The 19,562-nt window shown below is 40.7% G+C and overlaps 1 protein-coding gene across 1 annotated transcript in view; it reads left to right on the forward strand.

Annotated features, from left to right (window-relative positions):
- LOC307135627 (MAM domain-containing glycosylphosphatidylinositol anchor protein 2) overlaps positions 1-19,562 on the forward strand; it is a gene marked incomplete at both ends in the record, with an annotated part of 254,854 nt that overhangs the window by 80,767 nt on the left and 154,525 nt on the right. Inside the window, one exon of the mRNA XM_079832200.1 lies at positions 16,288-16,462. Coding sequence (XP_079688326.1) covers positions 16,288-16,462 — 175 coding nt within the window. The remainder of the gene's footprint in view (positions 1-16,287; positions 16,463-19,562) is intronic.

Genomic DNA, 19,562 nt, shown 5'->3' on the forward strand with positions numbered 1-19,562 from the left:
TTCCTCATTTAAATAATTCATAAGCAGTATAAGGGGCGGGGCCTGGTTGAGTTAGTTAGTAGTGTGTTGAAACTGGTGGTTATGGTGAGGGGTGGAGTCTGGTTGAGTTAGTTAGTAGTGTGTTGAAACTGGTGGTTATGGTAAGGGGCGGGCCTGGTTGAGTTAGTTAGTAGTGTGTTGAAACTGGTGGTTATGGTAAGGGGCGGGGCCTGGTTGAGTTAGTTAGTAGTGTGTTGAAACTGGTGGTTATGGTAAGGGGCGGGGTCTGGTTGAGTTAGTTAGTAGTGTGTTGAAACTGGTGGTTATGGTAAGGGGCGGGGCCTGGTTGAGTTAGTTAGTAGTGTGTTGAAACTGGTGGTTATGGTGAGGGGTGGAGTCTGGTTGAGTTAGTTAGTAGTGTGTTGAAACTGGTGGTTACTAACTCAACCAGGCCCCGCCCCTTACCATAACCACCAGTTTCAACACACTACTAGGTAAGGGGCGGGGTCTGGTAGAGTTAGTTAGTAGTGTGTTGAAACTGGTGGTTATGGTAAGGGGCGGGGTCTGGTTGAATTAGTTAGTAGTGTGTTGAAACTGGTGGTTATGGTAAGGGGCGGGGCCTGGTTGAGTTAGTTAGTAGTGTGTTGAAACTGGTGGTTATGGTAAGGGGCGGGGCCTGGTTGAGTTAGTTAGTAGTGTGTTGAAACTGGTGGTTATGGTAAGGGGCGGGGTCTGGTTGAGTTAGTTAGTAGTGTGTTGAAACTGGTGGTTATGGTAAGGGGCGGGGTCTGGTAGAGTTAGTTAGTAGTGTGTTGAAACTGGTGGTTATGGTAAGGGGCGGGGTCTGGTTGAATTAGTTAGTAGTGTGTTGAAACTGGTGGTTATGGTAAGGGGCGGGGTCTGGTAGAGTTAGTTAGTAGTGTGTTGAAACTGGTGGTTATGGTAAGGGGCGGGGTCTGGTTGAGTTAGTTAGTAGTGTGTTGAAACTGGTGGTTATGGTAAGGGGCGGGGTCTGGTAGAGTTAGTTAGTAGTGTGTTGAAACTGGTGGTTATGGTAAGGGGCGGGGTCTGGTTGAGTTAGTTAGTAGTGTGTTGAAACTGGTGGTTATGGTAAGGGGCGGGGTCTGGTAGAGTTAGTTAGTAGTGTGTTGAAACTGGTGGTTATGGTAAGGGGCGGGGCCTGGTTGAGTTAGTTAGTAGTGTGTTGAAACTGGTGGTTATGGTAAGGGGCGGGACATTTCCCAAACACACTGGAAGACCAATCACAACACACTGCTCCAGCCGACCAATCAGAGCACAGTGTGCTTTTCAGAAGGAGAGACAGGAAGTAAACAGAGTGTTACTGACAAACTGGGAAGAGAGGAGCCGCAACAATGGAGAATATCAGGAAATAATCAACACTCAAGCAGGGAAACCTGCTCTAGTAGAGCCAGAAACACAACATGACAGGCGTAATATGATCTGTTTAAACACCATGTCTGAATGTTCACTGTCCTCAGACTTTTCCCTCTACCTTGAATCATTTGAACTGTGTGTTAAAAGGCCGATTCTTTTTCTCTCAGCAGTTTTGACAAGCACCTGTGTATTTCAGGGCTTTATTTTGTTGCTGGGTTTCCGGCAGAGAGCTCGTCTTTGTTGAATCTTCTCACAGAGATCCCGGCCGGCTCGATTCATATTCACAACGACACCTCAGTTTGAAATGCCTGTCAGATTAATCACAAAGCGCCGACAGTGAGGATTTAGAGTCTGTCTGTCCTCTCAGGCTCCGGCTTTCACTCAGAAACATCATGTTGTGTGTTAAATACGCAAATAAATCGCCCACGTGTCTTCAGAGATCACATGTAGCGCTCCAAAAGTTTTGGATTATTATTATGGATTTATGTTTGTGAAGTTTAACACCCCTGATTGAGCTGACTGTGTGTGGTGGATTTGCTAATGTAATCACTAAAAAATACATATAATAATAGCTAGCAAAGTTTTTTTTAATGTTTACAAATTATGAAATATTCCTCTAGTGTAGATCAGCTGTTCTTTATGTGAATATATAGTAAAATATCATTTATTATTGTGATCAAAACTGCATTTATTTGATCAAAAATACAGTAAAAATTGTGAAATATTATTCCAGTGTAAATCAGCTGTTCCCTGTGTGAAAATATAGTAAAATATAATTTATTCCTGTGATCAAAACTGCATTTATTTGATTAAAAAAAACAGGAAAAAAAATATAAAATATTCCTGTAGTGTAGATCATCTGTTCTCTATGTGAATATATAGTAAAATATAATTCATTCCTGTGATCAAAACTGCATTTATTTGATCAAAAATTCAGTAAAAATTATGAAATATTATTCCAGTGTAGATCATCTGTTCTCTATGTGAAAATATAGCAAAATATAATTTATTCCTTTGATCAAAGCTGCATTTATTTGATCAAAAATACAGTAAAAAATTATAAAATATTCCTGTAGTGTAGATCATCTGTTCTCTATGTGAAAATATAGTAAAATATAATTCATTCCTGTGATCAAAACTGCATTTATTTGATCAAAAATTCAGTAAAAATTATGAAATATTCCTCCAGTGTAGATCATCTGTTCTCTATGTGAATATATAGTAAAATATAATTCATTCCTGTGATCAAAACTGCATTTATTTGTTAAAAATACAGTAAAAATTATGAAATATTATTATAGTGTAGATCATCTGTTCTCTATGTGAATATACAGTAAACTATAATTTATTCCTGTGATCAAAACTGCATTTATTTGTTAAAAATACAGTAAAAATTTTGAAATATTATTACAGTGTAGATCATCTGTTCTCTACATGAATATATAACAAAGTGTAATGTATTCCTGTGATCATAACTGCATTTATTAGATCAAAAATACAGAAATTGTTGAAATATTATTACAGTGTAGATCATCTGTTCTCTATGTGAATATATAGTAAAATATAATTTATTCCTGTGATCAAAACTGAATTTATCATCATTACTCCAGTCTTCAGTGTCACATGACCCTTCACTGATCATTCTCATATGAGGATCTGATGCTCAACAAACATGTTGAAAACATTATATTACACAATGTTCACGCATCAATGCTTTGTACGATTATTGATCTTAAACGGTCTATAAAGCATTTTGTTCTCCAGAGGTTGCATTCACAGGATTATTGAGCTGTAGCAGACTGACAGAAACAGATCCTCCTTCTACATGTCCTGACTTTCCCAAGATCCCACGACTGGGACTCCGAATCCCCATCCCATCCTCCCCTCGCCTCTACAGGAACACCACAGTTAAAAAATAAATAAATAAAGCGGATGGCAGCAGGTGCTTCACCTCGTCACTCCGCTCGACTCCGCAGAAAACACGACGTCTCAGCACAGCTAAATTGACATTGGCATTGTAAGAGGAGAATGAGGATGGGCTCCCAGAGGACTCACGCTGGCTTCTGCTTGACAAACGAGTGACATAATGCCACACAACATCTTCACACACGGCGGAAAGATGCCACTTAAACGGAGCAAAACCCTTGTGAGAAATAGAAGTGTGCGTAAATAGAAGGTAGTGTAGTGCACTTCAAATATTAAATAATATAATAATTATAATAATCAAATAAAAGGCCACTTAAAGTGTTAGTTCACCCAAAAATGTAAATTGTGTCATTAATGACTGAGCCTCATGTCGTTGGACACCCGTCAGACCTCCGTTCATCTTCAGACACAAATGAAGATATTTTAGTGTAAATCTGATGCTCTGAAAGGCCTCCATTGGCTCAACTTTACACTCTCAAGACCCTTAAAAGACACTAAAGACTAAAGTTACAAAGTCCATCTCACTACAGCGGCTCTACAATAACTTTATGAAGGCGAGAATAGTTTCTGTGCGCAAAAACACCCTAAATAACGACTTATATAGTGATGACGATTTCAAAATACAGCATCATGAAGCTTCAGAGCGTTATGAATCAGTGAGTCGATTCAGCGGTTCGGATCGCCAAATTTCAGCAGTTTGACACGCGATCCGAATCATGATTCATAACGCTCTGAACCGCTGATTCGACTCACTGATTCATAACGCTCTGAACCGCTGATTCGACTCACTGATTCATAACGCTCTGAACCGCTGAATCGACTCACTGATTCATAACGCTTCGAAGCTTCATGATGCCGTGTTTTGAAATCGTCATCACTATATAAGTCGTTATTTAGGGTTTTTTTGCGCACAGAAACTATTCTCGTCTTCATAAAGTTATTGTAGAGCCGCTGTAGTGAGATGGACTTTGTAACTTTAGTCTTTAGTGTCTTTTAAGGGTCTTGAGAGTGTAAAGTTGAGCCAATGGAGGCCTTTCAGAGCATCAGATTTACACTAAAATATCTTCATTTGTGTCTGAAGATGAACGGAGGTCTGACGGGTGTCCAACCACATGAGGCTCAGTCATTAATGACACAATTTACATTTTTGGGTGAACTAACCCTTTAAAGAGAGCACACTTACTTTTAAAAAAGTGCACTTTGCAATCATTCCAAATTAAGTTTTACTTATAGTATAAAAGTATATTCATGATTTAATAACCTTTTGTTGTGCTTTAAAGAAGTAAGCACATTGTTATTTGATGTTACATTTGAAGGGATAGTTCACCTAAAAATGAAAATTAGCCCATTATTTACTCACCCTCAAGTCATTCGAGGTGTGTGTGACATTCTTCGAGTTATATTACAAAAGTCCAGGCTAATCCAAGCATTAGAATTGACCTATCGGTAAGCCCCGCCCCCCTTAGTTACTGTTGCTAACTTGGACAAACAAACGGAGTTGCTATATCTTACAATGTACAGTGTGAAAACCTTATCCTAAGATGTTTTTGGACACAGAATGTCGCGTATATCCCGTCCGAATGATGGCCAAACTTAACTGATGGTTTATCAAGTTTATTGCATCGTTATTCACTCCAAAAAAACATCGTAAGAGCTGAACAAACTCTCTCTCTCCGTTGCATTACTATTAACACACACAGCAAATTACACAAAAACACTCATACAACTCACAGTAAACAAACATACACAGAGCTTATGCCTTTTCGAGGGTGCCGTTAATAACTGGTAAACTTTGTATCTGCAAAACATCTCTGATAAACTGCGTGCGAGCTCTTCCTTTCGTTACCCGGAGACTATAATACCCATCAAAATAGGAGATAATGTAGACCTTAAACATATCTAAAATTAAATGAATTTACATATAACGTTTAATATAGAGAGGCACTGAAATGTAGACCTTCGTGTTTTTGACCTACATGAGGTGAGAACAGTTCGTTATTTCGGTTTGTATGTTAGCAGGGACTTTAATCGTAATTTAATGAGAGTTTGACAAACAGAAAATCCTCTCAGGATCCCTGGAGTCAGTGTTCCAGTCCCTCAGGCACGACATTTGAGCATTTTTGTAGCATAAACACCATCAAACCGATGAAAGCTTCGGATTTTCCACTGTTTCTCTATGGCGCTGAAACCTGAAGATGTCCGAGTTCCGATCCCAGCGCAACTGATACTCAACTGCTATTGGCTCATCTGCGTTCGAGGGGAGGGGCTTACCGATAGGTCAATTGGATTCATAGTTGCTCTGTTTTTGAAAAGTGCATCTGTCCGTCATATAACTGCTCCACACGGCTCTGGGGTGTTAATAAAGGCCTTCTGAAGCGAATCAACGCGTTTGTGTAAGAAAAATATTCATATTTATAACTTTATCAAGTAAACTTTCGGCCGACCGCCTTCCTAGTTCAATTTATGGAGAAAGTGTTGAAAGTTCCCCTGCGGATGGAAAGACTAACGTGACCAGGTCATGACGTCACGAACGCATCTGGAGTTTCACTTTCAATATTCAACACTTTATCACAGAAGGCGGAGGCCGAAAGTTTACTTGATAAAGTTTTAAATATGGATATTTTTCTTACACAAACGCGTCAATTCGCTTCAGAAGGCCTTTATCAACACCCCAGAGCCGCTGGAGCAGTTATATGACGGACAGATGCACTTTTTAAAAACAAAGCAACTATGAATCCAATTATAAAGCTTGGATTAGCCTGGACTTTTGTAATATAACTCAGATTATATTCGTCTGAAAGAAGCTATAAGCTTCATTGGCCGATGGCGGCCATGTTTTTTGATAAATGCCAATGTCTTCATAGTCTATCATGACACATTGTACAAAGCAACGCATGCCTTTTTTTGTCAATTAGACTAGCGGTTGGGTGGTTACAGCCATTTTCCTGTTATAGCACCACCAAGTGGCCAATCGTCACAATTTTTTTCATGTGACCTGAAATTGAGCTTATACACATGTGTCCAGAGTTTAGTGAAAATGTCTTGTTCTGTTCACACATTATAGCCATTTTTAGTCAAAGTGGCTCCTCCCACTTCGAACGTTTCGGGCGGCTTTTAGGGACCATGAACTGAAATGTATTTATTTTTGATAACTTTGGACAATCAGACTCCAGAGAATCTTGCTGCACTGGTTTGGTTCCGATCGGGCCAAAAACCTAGGACTAGTTCGTAAAAGTAATTTTCTCAAAAAATCCCAAATATCTTAAAATTTCAGCCCTTTCGTAGTTTTGAGCGCTGTAGCGCCCCCGTCAGGCCGATCGGGGCGAGCTTTGGTGTCGTTGTAGTTGGTGTGAGTACTACCAGTCCTCCAAATTTCAAGTCTCTACGTCTCACGATTTGGTAAAATCCTTGGAAAATTAAACAATTACAATAGAGTTACACGTTTAAACCCCTAATATTCCATACAAAAGTACATTTTAGTTTACCAAAAATGTTTGTCTGTACATTCAGCAGTACACCAACCATATTTTTCAAAGACACTATAAGTAATAATTATAAAAATGTACTACTTAAGCGGGTCAAAAAGCACTCTTATATTGCATTTAATGTAAATTTAAACTATATTTTTCATTTCATCGTAAATAACGCAATTAAGTGTCTGAAAACATTGCATTCGGTTCACACTTAAGTAAATTCTTTTAAAGTATGTTCTTTCTACATTTAAAACTATGCTAAAGTGTGCTTCTTTTTCACAAGGGAATGTCAGAAATGTGAGTTGATTTGAGGATCGAAAACTACACACAAAACATCCTGGAATTAAATAGTTTTCTGGATATTAGGTGTATAAGTTATAGCCATTTTAGTAAAATTGGCTCCTCCCACTTCGAACATTTCGGGCAGCTTTTAGTGATCGTGAACTGAAATGTATTTATTTTTGATAGATTTGGACAATCAGACTCCAGAGAATCTTGCTGCACTGGTTTGGTTCCGATCGGGCCAAAAACCTAGGACTAGTTCGTAAAAGTAATTTCCTCAAAAAATCAAATTTTTTTCATTGAGCCCTTTTGTAGTTTTGAGCGCTGTAGCGCCCCCGTCAGGCCGATCGGGGCGAGCTTTGGTGTCGTTGTAGTTAGTGTGAGTACTACCAGTCCTCCAAATTTCAAGTCTCTTCGACTCACGGTTTGGTCCGCCCGATCATTTTTAGGGTAGAATGCTGATCCTTGGAAAATTAAACAAGTACAATAGAGTTACACGTTTAAAAGAATTTACTTAAGTGTGAACTGAATGCAATGTTTTCAGATACTTAATTGCATTCTTTACGATGAAATGAAAAATATTATAGTTTAAATTTACATTAAATGCAATATAAGAGTGCTTTTTGACCCGCTTAAGTAGTACATTTTTATGTTATTTCATAATTATTACTTATAGTGTCTTTGAAAAATATGGTTAGTGTACTGCTGAATGTACAGACAAACATTTTTGGTAAACTAAAATGTACTTTTGTATGGAATATTAGGGGTTTAAAGTATGTTCTTTCAACATTTAAAACTGTGCTTCGTTTTCACAAGGGAATGTCCGAAATGTGAGTTGATTTGAGGATCGAAAACTACACACAAAACATCCTGGAATTTAATAGTTTTCAGGATATTAGGTGTATAAGTTTCTCACAAATCTCATCCCTGTTTGTGAAAGTTGTTGGGCTTCCGACTGCTAAAGGAGTTGAAGATTGTTAAAAACACTTGCGACTAAGCATCTAAAGTGGAAAGAGTTTAATTCACAGTGTGATTAATTTGCTTTCAAGGTCGGGTCATGAAGTTTGATTCTCTGTGTTTATTGGTGCATCCGTGTTTATTTCAGATTTCCAGATTTCTTCTGACAAACAAGCTTTATAGCAGAGTTTTGATGCAGAACGTCGAGTGTGGGTGGTTTATAGATATGCTGTTGGGTTGTATAAAGAGATGCGCAAAATAGTCAATTATTTCTCTAAAATCTGGACTTTTATGGCAAGACACCACAGATAAATAGGGTAAAAATGTTAATTAATACCTGTAGATATCACCATACAATTGATTAATCACAGTGCATCAATTATTTTGTATTAGTTTTATGGAATGTTATGTGCATATATGCAAATTAGGTATTATCTAATTAAATATGCACTTATTTCCAGAAAATTAATCTGAACATTGAATAAAGCCAGATTCAAAATTCTTGTTTGATGTTGTTGGCATATTAGAGTTAAAGGTTTTTACTGAGGGGGTTTGGAAATCTCTTTTTATCACTTCATAAATCAGAAAATACTGTCAATGGCCATGGTTTTTAGGAATAACGTGTTAAATAAATATCAAGTGAATGGGATATGAACAAACCCCTCAGTAAAATCCTTCAGAATGTAGAGAGGAATAAAACTATAAGTGCTGCTGAAGTGGAGATAAAACTTTTAAGGATATGTACTGTAATTGAAATGTACAGATGCGAATAGATAAAGCGCATTGATAAATGTGTATTTTGGGTGTTTTCTTTCCACTAGTCTCAAATAAGACATATTATGGAGAGAAAAATCTCCTAATTGGTGTTGTGTCTGTCAAGTGCAGTGTACTTGGGTTGAAGTTCTGAATGGTGAATAATGGGTGAAATGGTACGATTAGAGATTTAAGTTGTTTTTCTTTCTGCATTAATTATGAGGGTCCAAAATCGTTGGACTTTTAAGGCAAGATACCACAAGTAAATAGGGTAAAAATGTTAACTAATACCTGCAGATATCACCATATGTTCACACTTGATTAATCAATTGTTTTGTATTACACGTTTTATGAATGTTATGCACATATATGCAAATTAGGCAATATCTAATTAAACATGCACTAATTTCCAGTGAATTAATCTGAACATTGGATAAACCCAGATTCAAAATTCTTGTTTGACGTTGTTGGCATATTAGAGCAGGGTTTTTCCTGGGTCAAAAATGGTCTCCGGTGGTGGCTGACAGACATGGTCATCCACACATACACAGTAAGTCCCCTACCCACGTGATCTGCAAGTGCAATACTGACAATAAATTTAAAATAAATTCAAAGAAACAGTTTGTAATTTTTGCTTATCTTATTTCGATACCTTGATTTTTGTTTCTTTTGTTCCTCATTTTTACACTATTTACAAATAATTGTTTTGGTATATAACCATATCAATATTAAAAAGTAGTATTAAAAAAAATAACAAATAGCCTAATTTTCTGCCATATACAATTTCATAAAATGATCAGCTAGCTAATAACAACTTTGTTCTGATTTCACCTCACTCCAGTCTAAACTAAATGATTTTAGGCTATTTATTTACTACACATAAATAACAGAAATAAGCTGAAAGACTGTGGATAATTCAAACTAATTCTTACTGTCCACTCTTGATAAATTGGGTGAGCACACTTGTGTTCTCATTTCAGATGTTCTGAGTAAATGATTAAACTGATTCGTTAGTTCAGTGTTGGACAGATCAGTTCTAACCAGTCGTTAAAATGATTCGGTTCAAAGGAGTCATTAGGTCGCGAATCGGACACTAGCAGACGCGTTGTGTGTGAATCCCGTCTGTTAGAACATCGCGAAAGATTTGTCAACACACAGAAAACACTTCATAACTGGAGAGGATTTGTTTCCCGTTTATTGAAAGTATGGTTTATGTCAGCTGGTCGGTGAAGAGTTAGCGTTTTTTGAGCGCAATTCACATCCAGCGGTAGTTCAAGGAAAAAAAATGTCCGAATCCACCACGGTCAACATGGATTCGGTCTTCCGACCTTTTGATTAACGTGATATGTGAAATATTAGAATGCTAAAACGGTGCTTGAAGAACGAGAGCGTGCGCGCAGGGTAGGGCTCTCGGCTCGTTCTCTCTGTCATCAGTTAACATGCGCCGATCACAAGCGCAGTAGATCTACATCACTCATAAATCACAATAACTGATCAAATAAGGCTTTGGCGGGGCAAAAATTTGTTTTGGCGGCCGCCAAAAAATTTTCAATGTAGGAAAAACCCTGATTAGAGTTAAAGGTTTTTACTGAGGGGTTTTTGTAAATCTCTTTTTATCACTTCATAAATCAGAAAATACTGTCAATGACAGTAAAAGTAGGATGAATACGATACCCTTGTGTTGTGGCAGACGGAGTTGATATGTGACCGGGTTGACCTGCTTGATGATGGGGAACGGGCCAATGAACCTGGGACTCAGCTTTTTGCAAGGCAGACGCATTCTGATGTCTCGGGTAGAAAGCCACACCAACTGACCAGGTTGGAAGACGGGGGTGTCAGAACGCCGAAGATCCGCGACCATCCTGCGTCTGCGCAGGGCCCGTTGCAGCTGATGGTGAGCTGAGTCCCAGACCCTCTCGCTCTCTCGGAACCAGTAGTCCACAGCAGGAACGTCGGAGGGTTCCCCATCCCAGGGGAACAGTGGAGGTTGGAAGCCGAGTACGCATTGGAAAGGGGTGAGTCCAGTGGTTGACTGCTTCAGGGAGTTTTGGGCGTACTCGGCCCAACCTAGGAACTGGTTCCAAGAGTCCTGGTGGTCATGACAGAAGGTACGTAGGAAGCGGCCAATTTCCTGTACCTTCCTTTCCGTCTGCCCGTTCGACTGTGGATGGTACCCCGACGTCAGGCTACACCTAGGAGCGAGAAGAACGATCTCCATACTCGGGATATGAACTGGGGACCTCGGTCAGATACAATATCTTCAGGTACTCCGAAGTATCTAAAAACCTGATTGAAGAGTGTTTCAGCTGTTTCCATGGCAGTAGGCAGACCTGGGAGTGGGATCAGACGACATGACTTGGAGAACCGATCTACTACCACTACGATGGTGGTATTAGCGTCTGAGACCGGCAGGTCAGTGATGAAATCTACTCCTAGGTGTGACCAGGGGCGTTCTGGAACGGGCAGAGGAAGGAGCTTACCAGCTGGAAGATGACGTGGAGACTTGGAAATGGCACACTCCCTACAGCCCTGCACGTACCTTCTGACATCCTTTGCCATCCCTGGCCACCAGAAGCGTTCTTTTAGCAACGAGAGGGTTTCATTGACCCCCGGGTGACCAGTACCGAGTGACGTGTGAGCCGAGTGAATGGTGGGAGTGCGTCGTGTCCGAGTGAGGTACAGCAAGCCAGGTGGACAGCCCGGCGGAGGGTTCGTGGAGGCATTGGAGGAGGGAATGGTTTCTTCGGACCAGGTAATAGGACTTACAATGAGGGAGCTTGGAATAATGGGTTCTGGTTCTTCGATCTGTTCGTCAGGGGCATGAAGACGGGAGAGAGCATCAGCTCTAAGATTCTTGGTACCGGGACGATAGGAGATGGTGTAATTGAAGCGGGAGAAGAACAGGGCCCAAAGGGCTTGTCTGGGGTTTAGTCTCTTGGCTGATCGAAGATACTCAAGGTTTTTGTGATCAGTAAGCACCAGGAACGCATGTTTGGCTCCCTCCAACCAATGCCTCCACTCTTCCAAGGCAAGCTTGACTGCGAGAAGTTCCCTGTCACCGATGGAGTAGTTGACCTCCGCCGGGCTGAGCTTGCGGGAGAAGAAGGCGCATGGGTGGAGTCTACTTGGCGTCCCCTGCTGCTGAGACAACACCGCTCCCACTCCGGTTGTGGAGGCGTCCACCTCCACGACGAAGGGCTTCTCCGGGTCTGGATGGACTAGGAGGGGAGCGGTGGTGAAGGCTTTCTTAAGGTGGCAGAAGGCGTTGGTGGCTGCCGGGGTCCAGGACAGAGACTTGGGCTTGTTGCGTAACATACTGGTGAGTGGATGAGTGATGGAACTGTAACCTTTGATGAATCGTCGATAGAAGTTGGAGAAACCTAGGAAGCGCTGGAGTTCTTTTATAGTGGTGGGTTCTGGCCAGGTTGTGATGGATTCCACCTTCCTCTTGTCCATCCGGATGCCACTGTGATCAATGTGGTATCCCAGGAAGGAAACTGAAGATTGGTGGAAAGAACACTTTTCGGCCTTGAGGAATAGATGGTACTGACGTAGACGGTTGAGGACCTCCGCAACGTGTTGGCGATGTTCGGCCTGGCTCCGGGAGTAGATGAGGATGTCGTCGATGTAGACTAGGACGAATCGATGGAGAAACTCCCGGAGCACCTCATGGATGAAATCCTGGCATACGGAGGGGGCGTTTACCAATCCATATGGCATGACGAGATATTCATAGTGACCAGTAGGGGTAATGAAGACAGTCTTCCACTCGTCCCCCTCACGTATCCGGATGAGGTTGTACGCGCTGCGGAGGTCCAACTTGGTGAACACAGTGGCACCACGGAGGTGTTCGAGGGCTGCTGGGACGAGAGGAAGGGGATATCTGAACTTAACTGTGATCTTGTTGAAGGAACAATAATCGATGCATGGCTGCAAGCCTCCGTCCTTTTTTGCCACGAAGAAGAAGCTGGACGCAGCAGGGGAAGTAGACGGCCTGATGTAACCTTGGTCGAGGGCTTCCTGGATGTATTCCTCCATGGCCTTCTCCTCCGGGATGGATAGTGGGTATATCTTACCCCTTGGTACTGGTTCCCCCGGAAGCAGGTCGATGGCACAGTCCCATGGCCGGTGTGGAGGCAGCTTGGAAGCCCGTTGCGGGCAGAAGACATCGCTGAAGGGGGCGTAACACTTAGGAACATCAACAGAGCGTTGTTCAACTGGACTTTCGATGGATGTGGCACAAAGAGTCAGATCAGGCAGAGATGAGGATGGAAGAGGAAGTTCAGTCAGACATTGTGAGAAGCAAGTGTCGCCCCACTTCAGGATTTCGCCCGTTTTCCAGGAGATGGTAGGGTTGTGCTGCTCCAACCAGGGGCGCCCCAAAACCACGTCAGCGGTGGAATCCTCCAGAACCAGCATGTGAGCCTCTTCTCGATGTAAAAGCCCAACCTGGAGAGTGACTGGTCCAGCCACGGTACGGACGTGCTTGCGACTAAGGGGTCTTCCGGTTATTGAGCTGATCCTGTAGGTGGTCGGAGATGGAGTGGTCTTGAGGCGTAACTGGCGGCAGATGGCACCGGAGAGGAAGTTGCCGGCTGACCCCGAGTCGAGGAGCGCGACCACTGAAAGGGAGACATTGGCGGCAGTAAGGGTGACGACAGTGGTGAGTGGTTTAATTTTATGATCAGCAGGAATAATGGCACTCACCATGGGTCGCGGAGGTCGGGTGGGGCATGCAGCTATGACATGCCCAGGTTCACCACAATACAGACAGAGACGTAGGGTCAGCCGACGGCGGCGTTCTTCAGAGGTTAGGCGGGAGTTCTCTAACTCCATGGGTTCGTGGGCTGGTTCTGGAGTGCTGACGGGTTCGGATCGGCGGAAGGGCACGTTGAAGGGATACTGGTCCTGGTGCTCTTGGATGCACGCCTGCATGCGAGTGGCGCAGCGAATGGAATGCTGGATGAACTTCTCAAGGCCGACGGAGTCCTCGCATGCAGCGAGATGCAGCCGTACCCGAGGTTCCAATCCTTGCCGAAATGTTGTTATCAGCGCCTGTTCATTCCATCCGCTGACTGCTGCAAGCGTTCTGAATTGCAAAGCATAATCGTAAATAGACAGGGATCCCTGTTTTAAATTATAAAGTTTCTCACCAGCTGACGAATCTGTGATAGGCTTCCCAAACACCTCCCGGAAGTGGGAAATGAACGCTGTATATGATTGCGTTACCGCACCCTGTTGTGACCAGATGGAATCGGCCCACATCAATGCTTTGCCGCTGAGCTGAGAGATAATGAAGGCGATCTTGGAAGTGTCGCTCGGGTACAAGTGCGGCTGCATCTCCAGGACCAGTGTGCATTGCAGCAGGAAGCCGCTGCAATTCTCCGCCGATCCTGAGTAGGGCGCCGGTTTGGCCATGGGACTGGCATACGGAGGTAGTGAAGGAGGGTTGTTGACAGATGGGTTGGTGTTCGCTGGTGCAGGTGAATGGACAGTAACTGGAGTGGGTTGTGGAGGAAATGTGCGCCGAAGCGCATCTACCAATTCCTGGAAGGGATCCGGTTGGCTCATACTGGGTCTTCGGTAGGGTCCGGTCTTCTGTTACAAGTACACAGGAGGCAGACACAGGTGTTAACAGGAATGGTAGTTTATTGACCACAGTAGAGCATGGGAAGTGGAGCAGGTGAGTTAAGCGGTTGATGGTAGTTAGGAAGGTGATATGAGTGAGAGAGTTACTGTCTTTTGCATAGAAGGTAGAATGACGTTGGAGCCTGGAGATTGCTGGAGACTGGAGATTGCTGGAGACTGGAGATCGCTGGAGGTCAGAGGGACGGACAGGAACACACCCACACAGCAGACAGGAAACACGGAAGGAGGGATACACGCTGGAGACAGGTAGTATCGATAGGAGAGTCCTTGAGGTAAGCATAGGTAGCAGTATATGCGAACGAGACCGGACGTGGAGTGCTGTGTGAGTGTGCTTCTTATGGTGCTGGTGATGAGTGCCATGATGAGGTGCAGGTGATAGTGATCAGTACTCTGGGGATGGAGTGCGCTGTGATTGGTGAAGGGTGGAACCTGACGTGTCTGTGACAAAATGTGTATTTTGGATGTTTTCTTTCAAGATTATGATATGTTATGGAAGCAAATCAGAGCAAAATCTCCAAATTGACCTGAGAAATATGTAATATGTGTTGTTTGCTTTGTGCGGTGTATTGGGTTGAAGTTTTGAAGGGTGTGTAAAATCCAACAGTTGTTCTTACTAAGACTTTTTTAGTAAACTTTACTTAATGTCCAATAATTTGTTGAACTTACTTAAAACAATTAAGTAATCTGAACTATTTGCATGCTATGCCTTCGTAACTTAGAAAACTCAAGTAAACATTACTTGACTGGTTTGGTAACATTTTGCCAAAGCAAAAAAACAAGCAGGCGGGCAAAGTGTTTTTGAGGAGGTGCATTTTTGTATAGACTTATCACTCATTTCCTCCACTTCCTCTCACCATTATTGTGATTCCCTTTGGTTGGACACTTGGAACTTCATTCATATTATAGTAATTAACTTCCTATTAATGCAGCAATGCAACAAGAAATCATAGTTGTATGATTTCAAAAGAAGGGAAGTAATATATATATATATATATATATATATATATATATATATATATATATATATATATATATATATATATATATATATAATATTCGTCAATTAATGATGTATAACATAAATATATTTAATGTCAAATAATGATCTTTTAACATTATTTTTGCTAATATTTATGGCATAACCTTTTAATTGAGTTGATATAATCCCTCTATATTTGTCACAATATAATTTGATCATGCTTGAGTGTGTCACACACAGACTTCAACATTCAGCATGCAAAACACAACAATGGTAACAAGGATATTTTTTTTTATTATTTTTTTTTATTATTATTAATACGACCTTTACTATTTTACTTGCTGTCATTATTCGGGTTTTACTGACAAAAGACAAATAGTAAAATAAAGCTAAAAATAGTAAAACGAAGCAATTAATTTATTCATGCCACAATGCACTCTGGGAGTACACTTCCTCAGATCCCAGATAGAATTAAGTTGACAAAACTTAAACGGTAATGCTTACTTAATTGTTTTTAGTACCTGTAGACTATTGATAAGTAATAAATAAGTGTTGAATGGAGTTCAGTTGTTGCTTTTTGTCTTCACTTATTTTTTTAAGTTCAGCTTACTTGAGAATTTTAAGGCAATCGGTTTCCTAATATTTTCCTAGTAATGTGAGCACTAATAACAAGTTAACATAACTAATCATTTTGAGTTAAGTATACTTCATTAACAAGTTTTCTGTACACATTTTGTTAAGTTTAGCTGACAAAAAAATAATACTCTGCTTTACTTGAAAATGTTAAGGCAATCGGTTTCCTCACTTTTTCTAAGTAAAGTCAACTTATTATGTTTTACAGTGTGGATGAAATGGTACGATTAGAGATTGAAGTCGTTTTTCTTCCTCATGCAGATTCGATGGACCAAGACGGCAGGAAGCGTTTCGGACCGCTTCCAGGACTCCAGCGTATTCAACGAAACCCTTCACATCTCGAAGATCCAGAGACATCAGGGTGGACGGTATTACTGCAAGGCCGAGAACGGACTGGGTTCACCGGCCATCAAGTCCATCAGGGTGGACGTCTACTGTGAGTTCATCGCACATGTTTCTTCTTAATGTCCTGTTGGACATATTCTAAGAACATTTAGCTAATCTTCCCATTACGTTTTGAAAAAGTTATTTCTGAAAGTTCAAAGGTGTTTTAAAAACGTTTAGTTTTCTTTCCCTGCCAAACACAGAATTTATACGGTAGGGAGCGCACATTAGGGCTGCACGATATGAGGAAAAGCTGCGATGTGCGATAACATTGTTTAATATTGCGATGACGATATGACTTGCGATAAATATTCAAATGTGAATGTTAGCTATACTGTTCCCATGTCTTAGTGCTTTAATAGGTCGTGTTGAGTGTTGGGCAGTAACGGAATACAGGTACCGGCATTACGTATTCAGAATACATATTATGAGTAACTGTATTCCGTTACAGTTACAATTTAAATAGTTGATATTTAGAATACAGTTACATTGTTGAAATCAATGGATAACATTAACCATACTTCTCTGTTTCATGAGTTTATTTACTCTCTAAATAAATTAGGCAACTCAATGCATTTCTCAGAACGCCCCAAAATGAAAACGAAAAAATGCACAGTTTAAGATCAGTCACAATGGAGTCGGAAAAGCAGCGGGAGCTGGAGGTAGAGATGGAGCCAGAACAACAGAGCCAGGGCAAGAAATCGTTTCTATCTTGGAAATTCAAACAGCATTTCATATTAAAGAAAGAGAAGGGAGAACGAAATATAACACGGCAGTGCAACTGTGCAGTGGCGCGGTGGTTGGGGTGGCGGTATACACGCACGCACGCCTATATATTTTTTTTATATAGCCTATATTATATAGGCCTATATAAATTCGTTATATATTCGTTAAATATATTATTCGTTTATATTTTTTATTTTCAAAATGTAGGCTATTTAATTGAGATTGACGTGTATATATAGTCTACCTCAATTAAATAGCCTACATTTTGAAAAAAAAAAAAAAAAAATATATATATATATATATATATAAGGCTCAAACATGCGTGTTTATTTTAGTAGGCCTACTTCCGTCAGTGAAACAACAAACTACAGTCTGTAAAACATTTAAATAAATATTTGTAAATAATCGAAATATAAATAGTATAAGTTAAATATTAGTTAAAGAAAAAAATCGTTTATATTTCCTCACAGACGTGCGTCGTGCGTCATGCCTCTTTGCGCTGAAAGGGAAGACACGAGCAGGAAAGAAGCATCGTTTTCTAATATCTTAATGTTTTCTCCTGATGTTCCAAAACTGATCGGCTACTTGTAGTAAAATGTGAAGAACGAAATTATCTTCCGCAGGGTCAAGAACTGAGGCTTTGTTTGATTATGCGCTTTGAGAGAAAGCGAAACTAAAAATCTCTGGCGTGTATGAAATACGCTACAAAATCTTGACCAAGTCTAATAGCAGCACAAACTGTGTTAAATAAAGTAAAGTTTGAAGTAAATGTATCTGTCCTACTCCGTTTTCTACTTTACCACAGTAAGTGAAGTGAATATAGCCTAGCTACTCCTAAATTAATCAAACAAGGAAGACACGTTTAATCCCCTGTGAGAGACGTAAATGAGGATTTGGGGAAACAAATAAGAGATTCCATGTCCAGTAGAATAAAATGGAGTAAGCCTGAGCCTATTGTTAAATTTGAGGAAAATCGTGTGACCAGATAGCAAAACGCAAGCAATCTTAAATTTGTCTCACCACACAAAGCTTCCTCTCTCGTTCGGCATGAATCCTTATGTTTCCATGGCTGCGATGTAACATTTAATTGCAAACCTATTATTTATTTTGTAAATGAAGCTTTGTGCTTCACTCGTGTCATTAATATTCACGTAAAACAGCTTCACATACAAAAAAAAAGTGTTTTGTCCGCCCACCGCCGGTGCTCCTGCTTAGTTGACGTGCAACTTTACATTCTCATGCGCTGATTTACCAGCCCAAGCGCCGTTGGCCCCGTTGACGGCAGCTAAATATTTTATAATATATGTTTAGTAAGCAGGATTTGATGGCCGCATTCCTAGACTTATAAAATGCAATTCAATGTGGAAGTAATCCAAGTATTCAGAATACGTTACTCAGATTGGCGCATGTAAACTGTTTTCCCTTATTCATCGTGTCAGGCTGTCTGTTGCGATGTGTTCATCGCGCGAGTTCATATCGCGATGACGATGAAAATTCGATGTATCGTTCAGCCCTAGCGCACATCTTCTGAAAGAGTACAGAATCTCCAGATCAAAACACAGGCGAAGAAGACGCAGAAACATGCGATATGTAATCATATGCATATGTAAAATTACGTCAACATTAAACAGCATATAAATCAAAACTGCCTAATTACAGAATGAGATGTCGCCCCAGGTTGATGGACTCGATCTACTCCGTCTGTGTTTGATCATCGCTCTGAATCACATCTGGATGTAGCCTTTGACAAAACCTTTTTGCTCAAAATGGGGCTTTTTTATGAAACTTACTTCTGTGTAAAAGCAGAGGCTCTGTTCTGTCTTATGATATACTGCATGTTCAGACATTCATCTTTCGATATTAGACGTGTGAATGTGCAGATTAGAGTCACTGCTGAGATTATTGGGGTGAAACATCTGAGAAGCAGAAGTTTTTTCCCTCTTCGTTTACTCTCATTGCTGTGTACGAGAAACAGTTGAGATATTGAAGAGATTTCACTGGTGATTTCTCTTTTGTGTGAGGGCTTTCTTTGTTATTGCTAAATCGATGTGAACGGCACTTGAGTCTTTGTGTTTTCATCTAGACTGCATGTACTTTTCTTAACCGAAAGAGAAAACCGAATGCAAATGAAAGCTACGCTGAGAAGAAATTGGTGTAGAAACTATTTTCACTCAGAACTGGCCACCATTAAATGATGGGGTGTTTGTCATATGGACAAACCCCTGTTGGGGTACATTTTTAAATTAAAATTGTTACCCAACGTTTGGGTTTGTCCATAATTGACCCAAATTTGGCTTGAAACAACCCTGAATTTTTTAGACTGTAAATATCACTAATAATTACAAAGAATTATCAAGTAACACATTAAAATAAACATGGCATTTTGAGGTAGACTGAAATAGTATCTTCTTGTAAAACAAACTCCA

Source organism: Gobio gobio, assembly GCF_949357685.1.
Source record: "Gobio gobio genome assembly, chromosome: 12".
NCBI lineage: Eukaryota > Metazoa > Chordata > Actinopteri > Cypriniformes > Gobionidae > Gobio > Gobio gobio.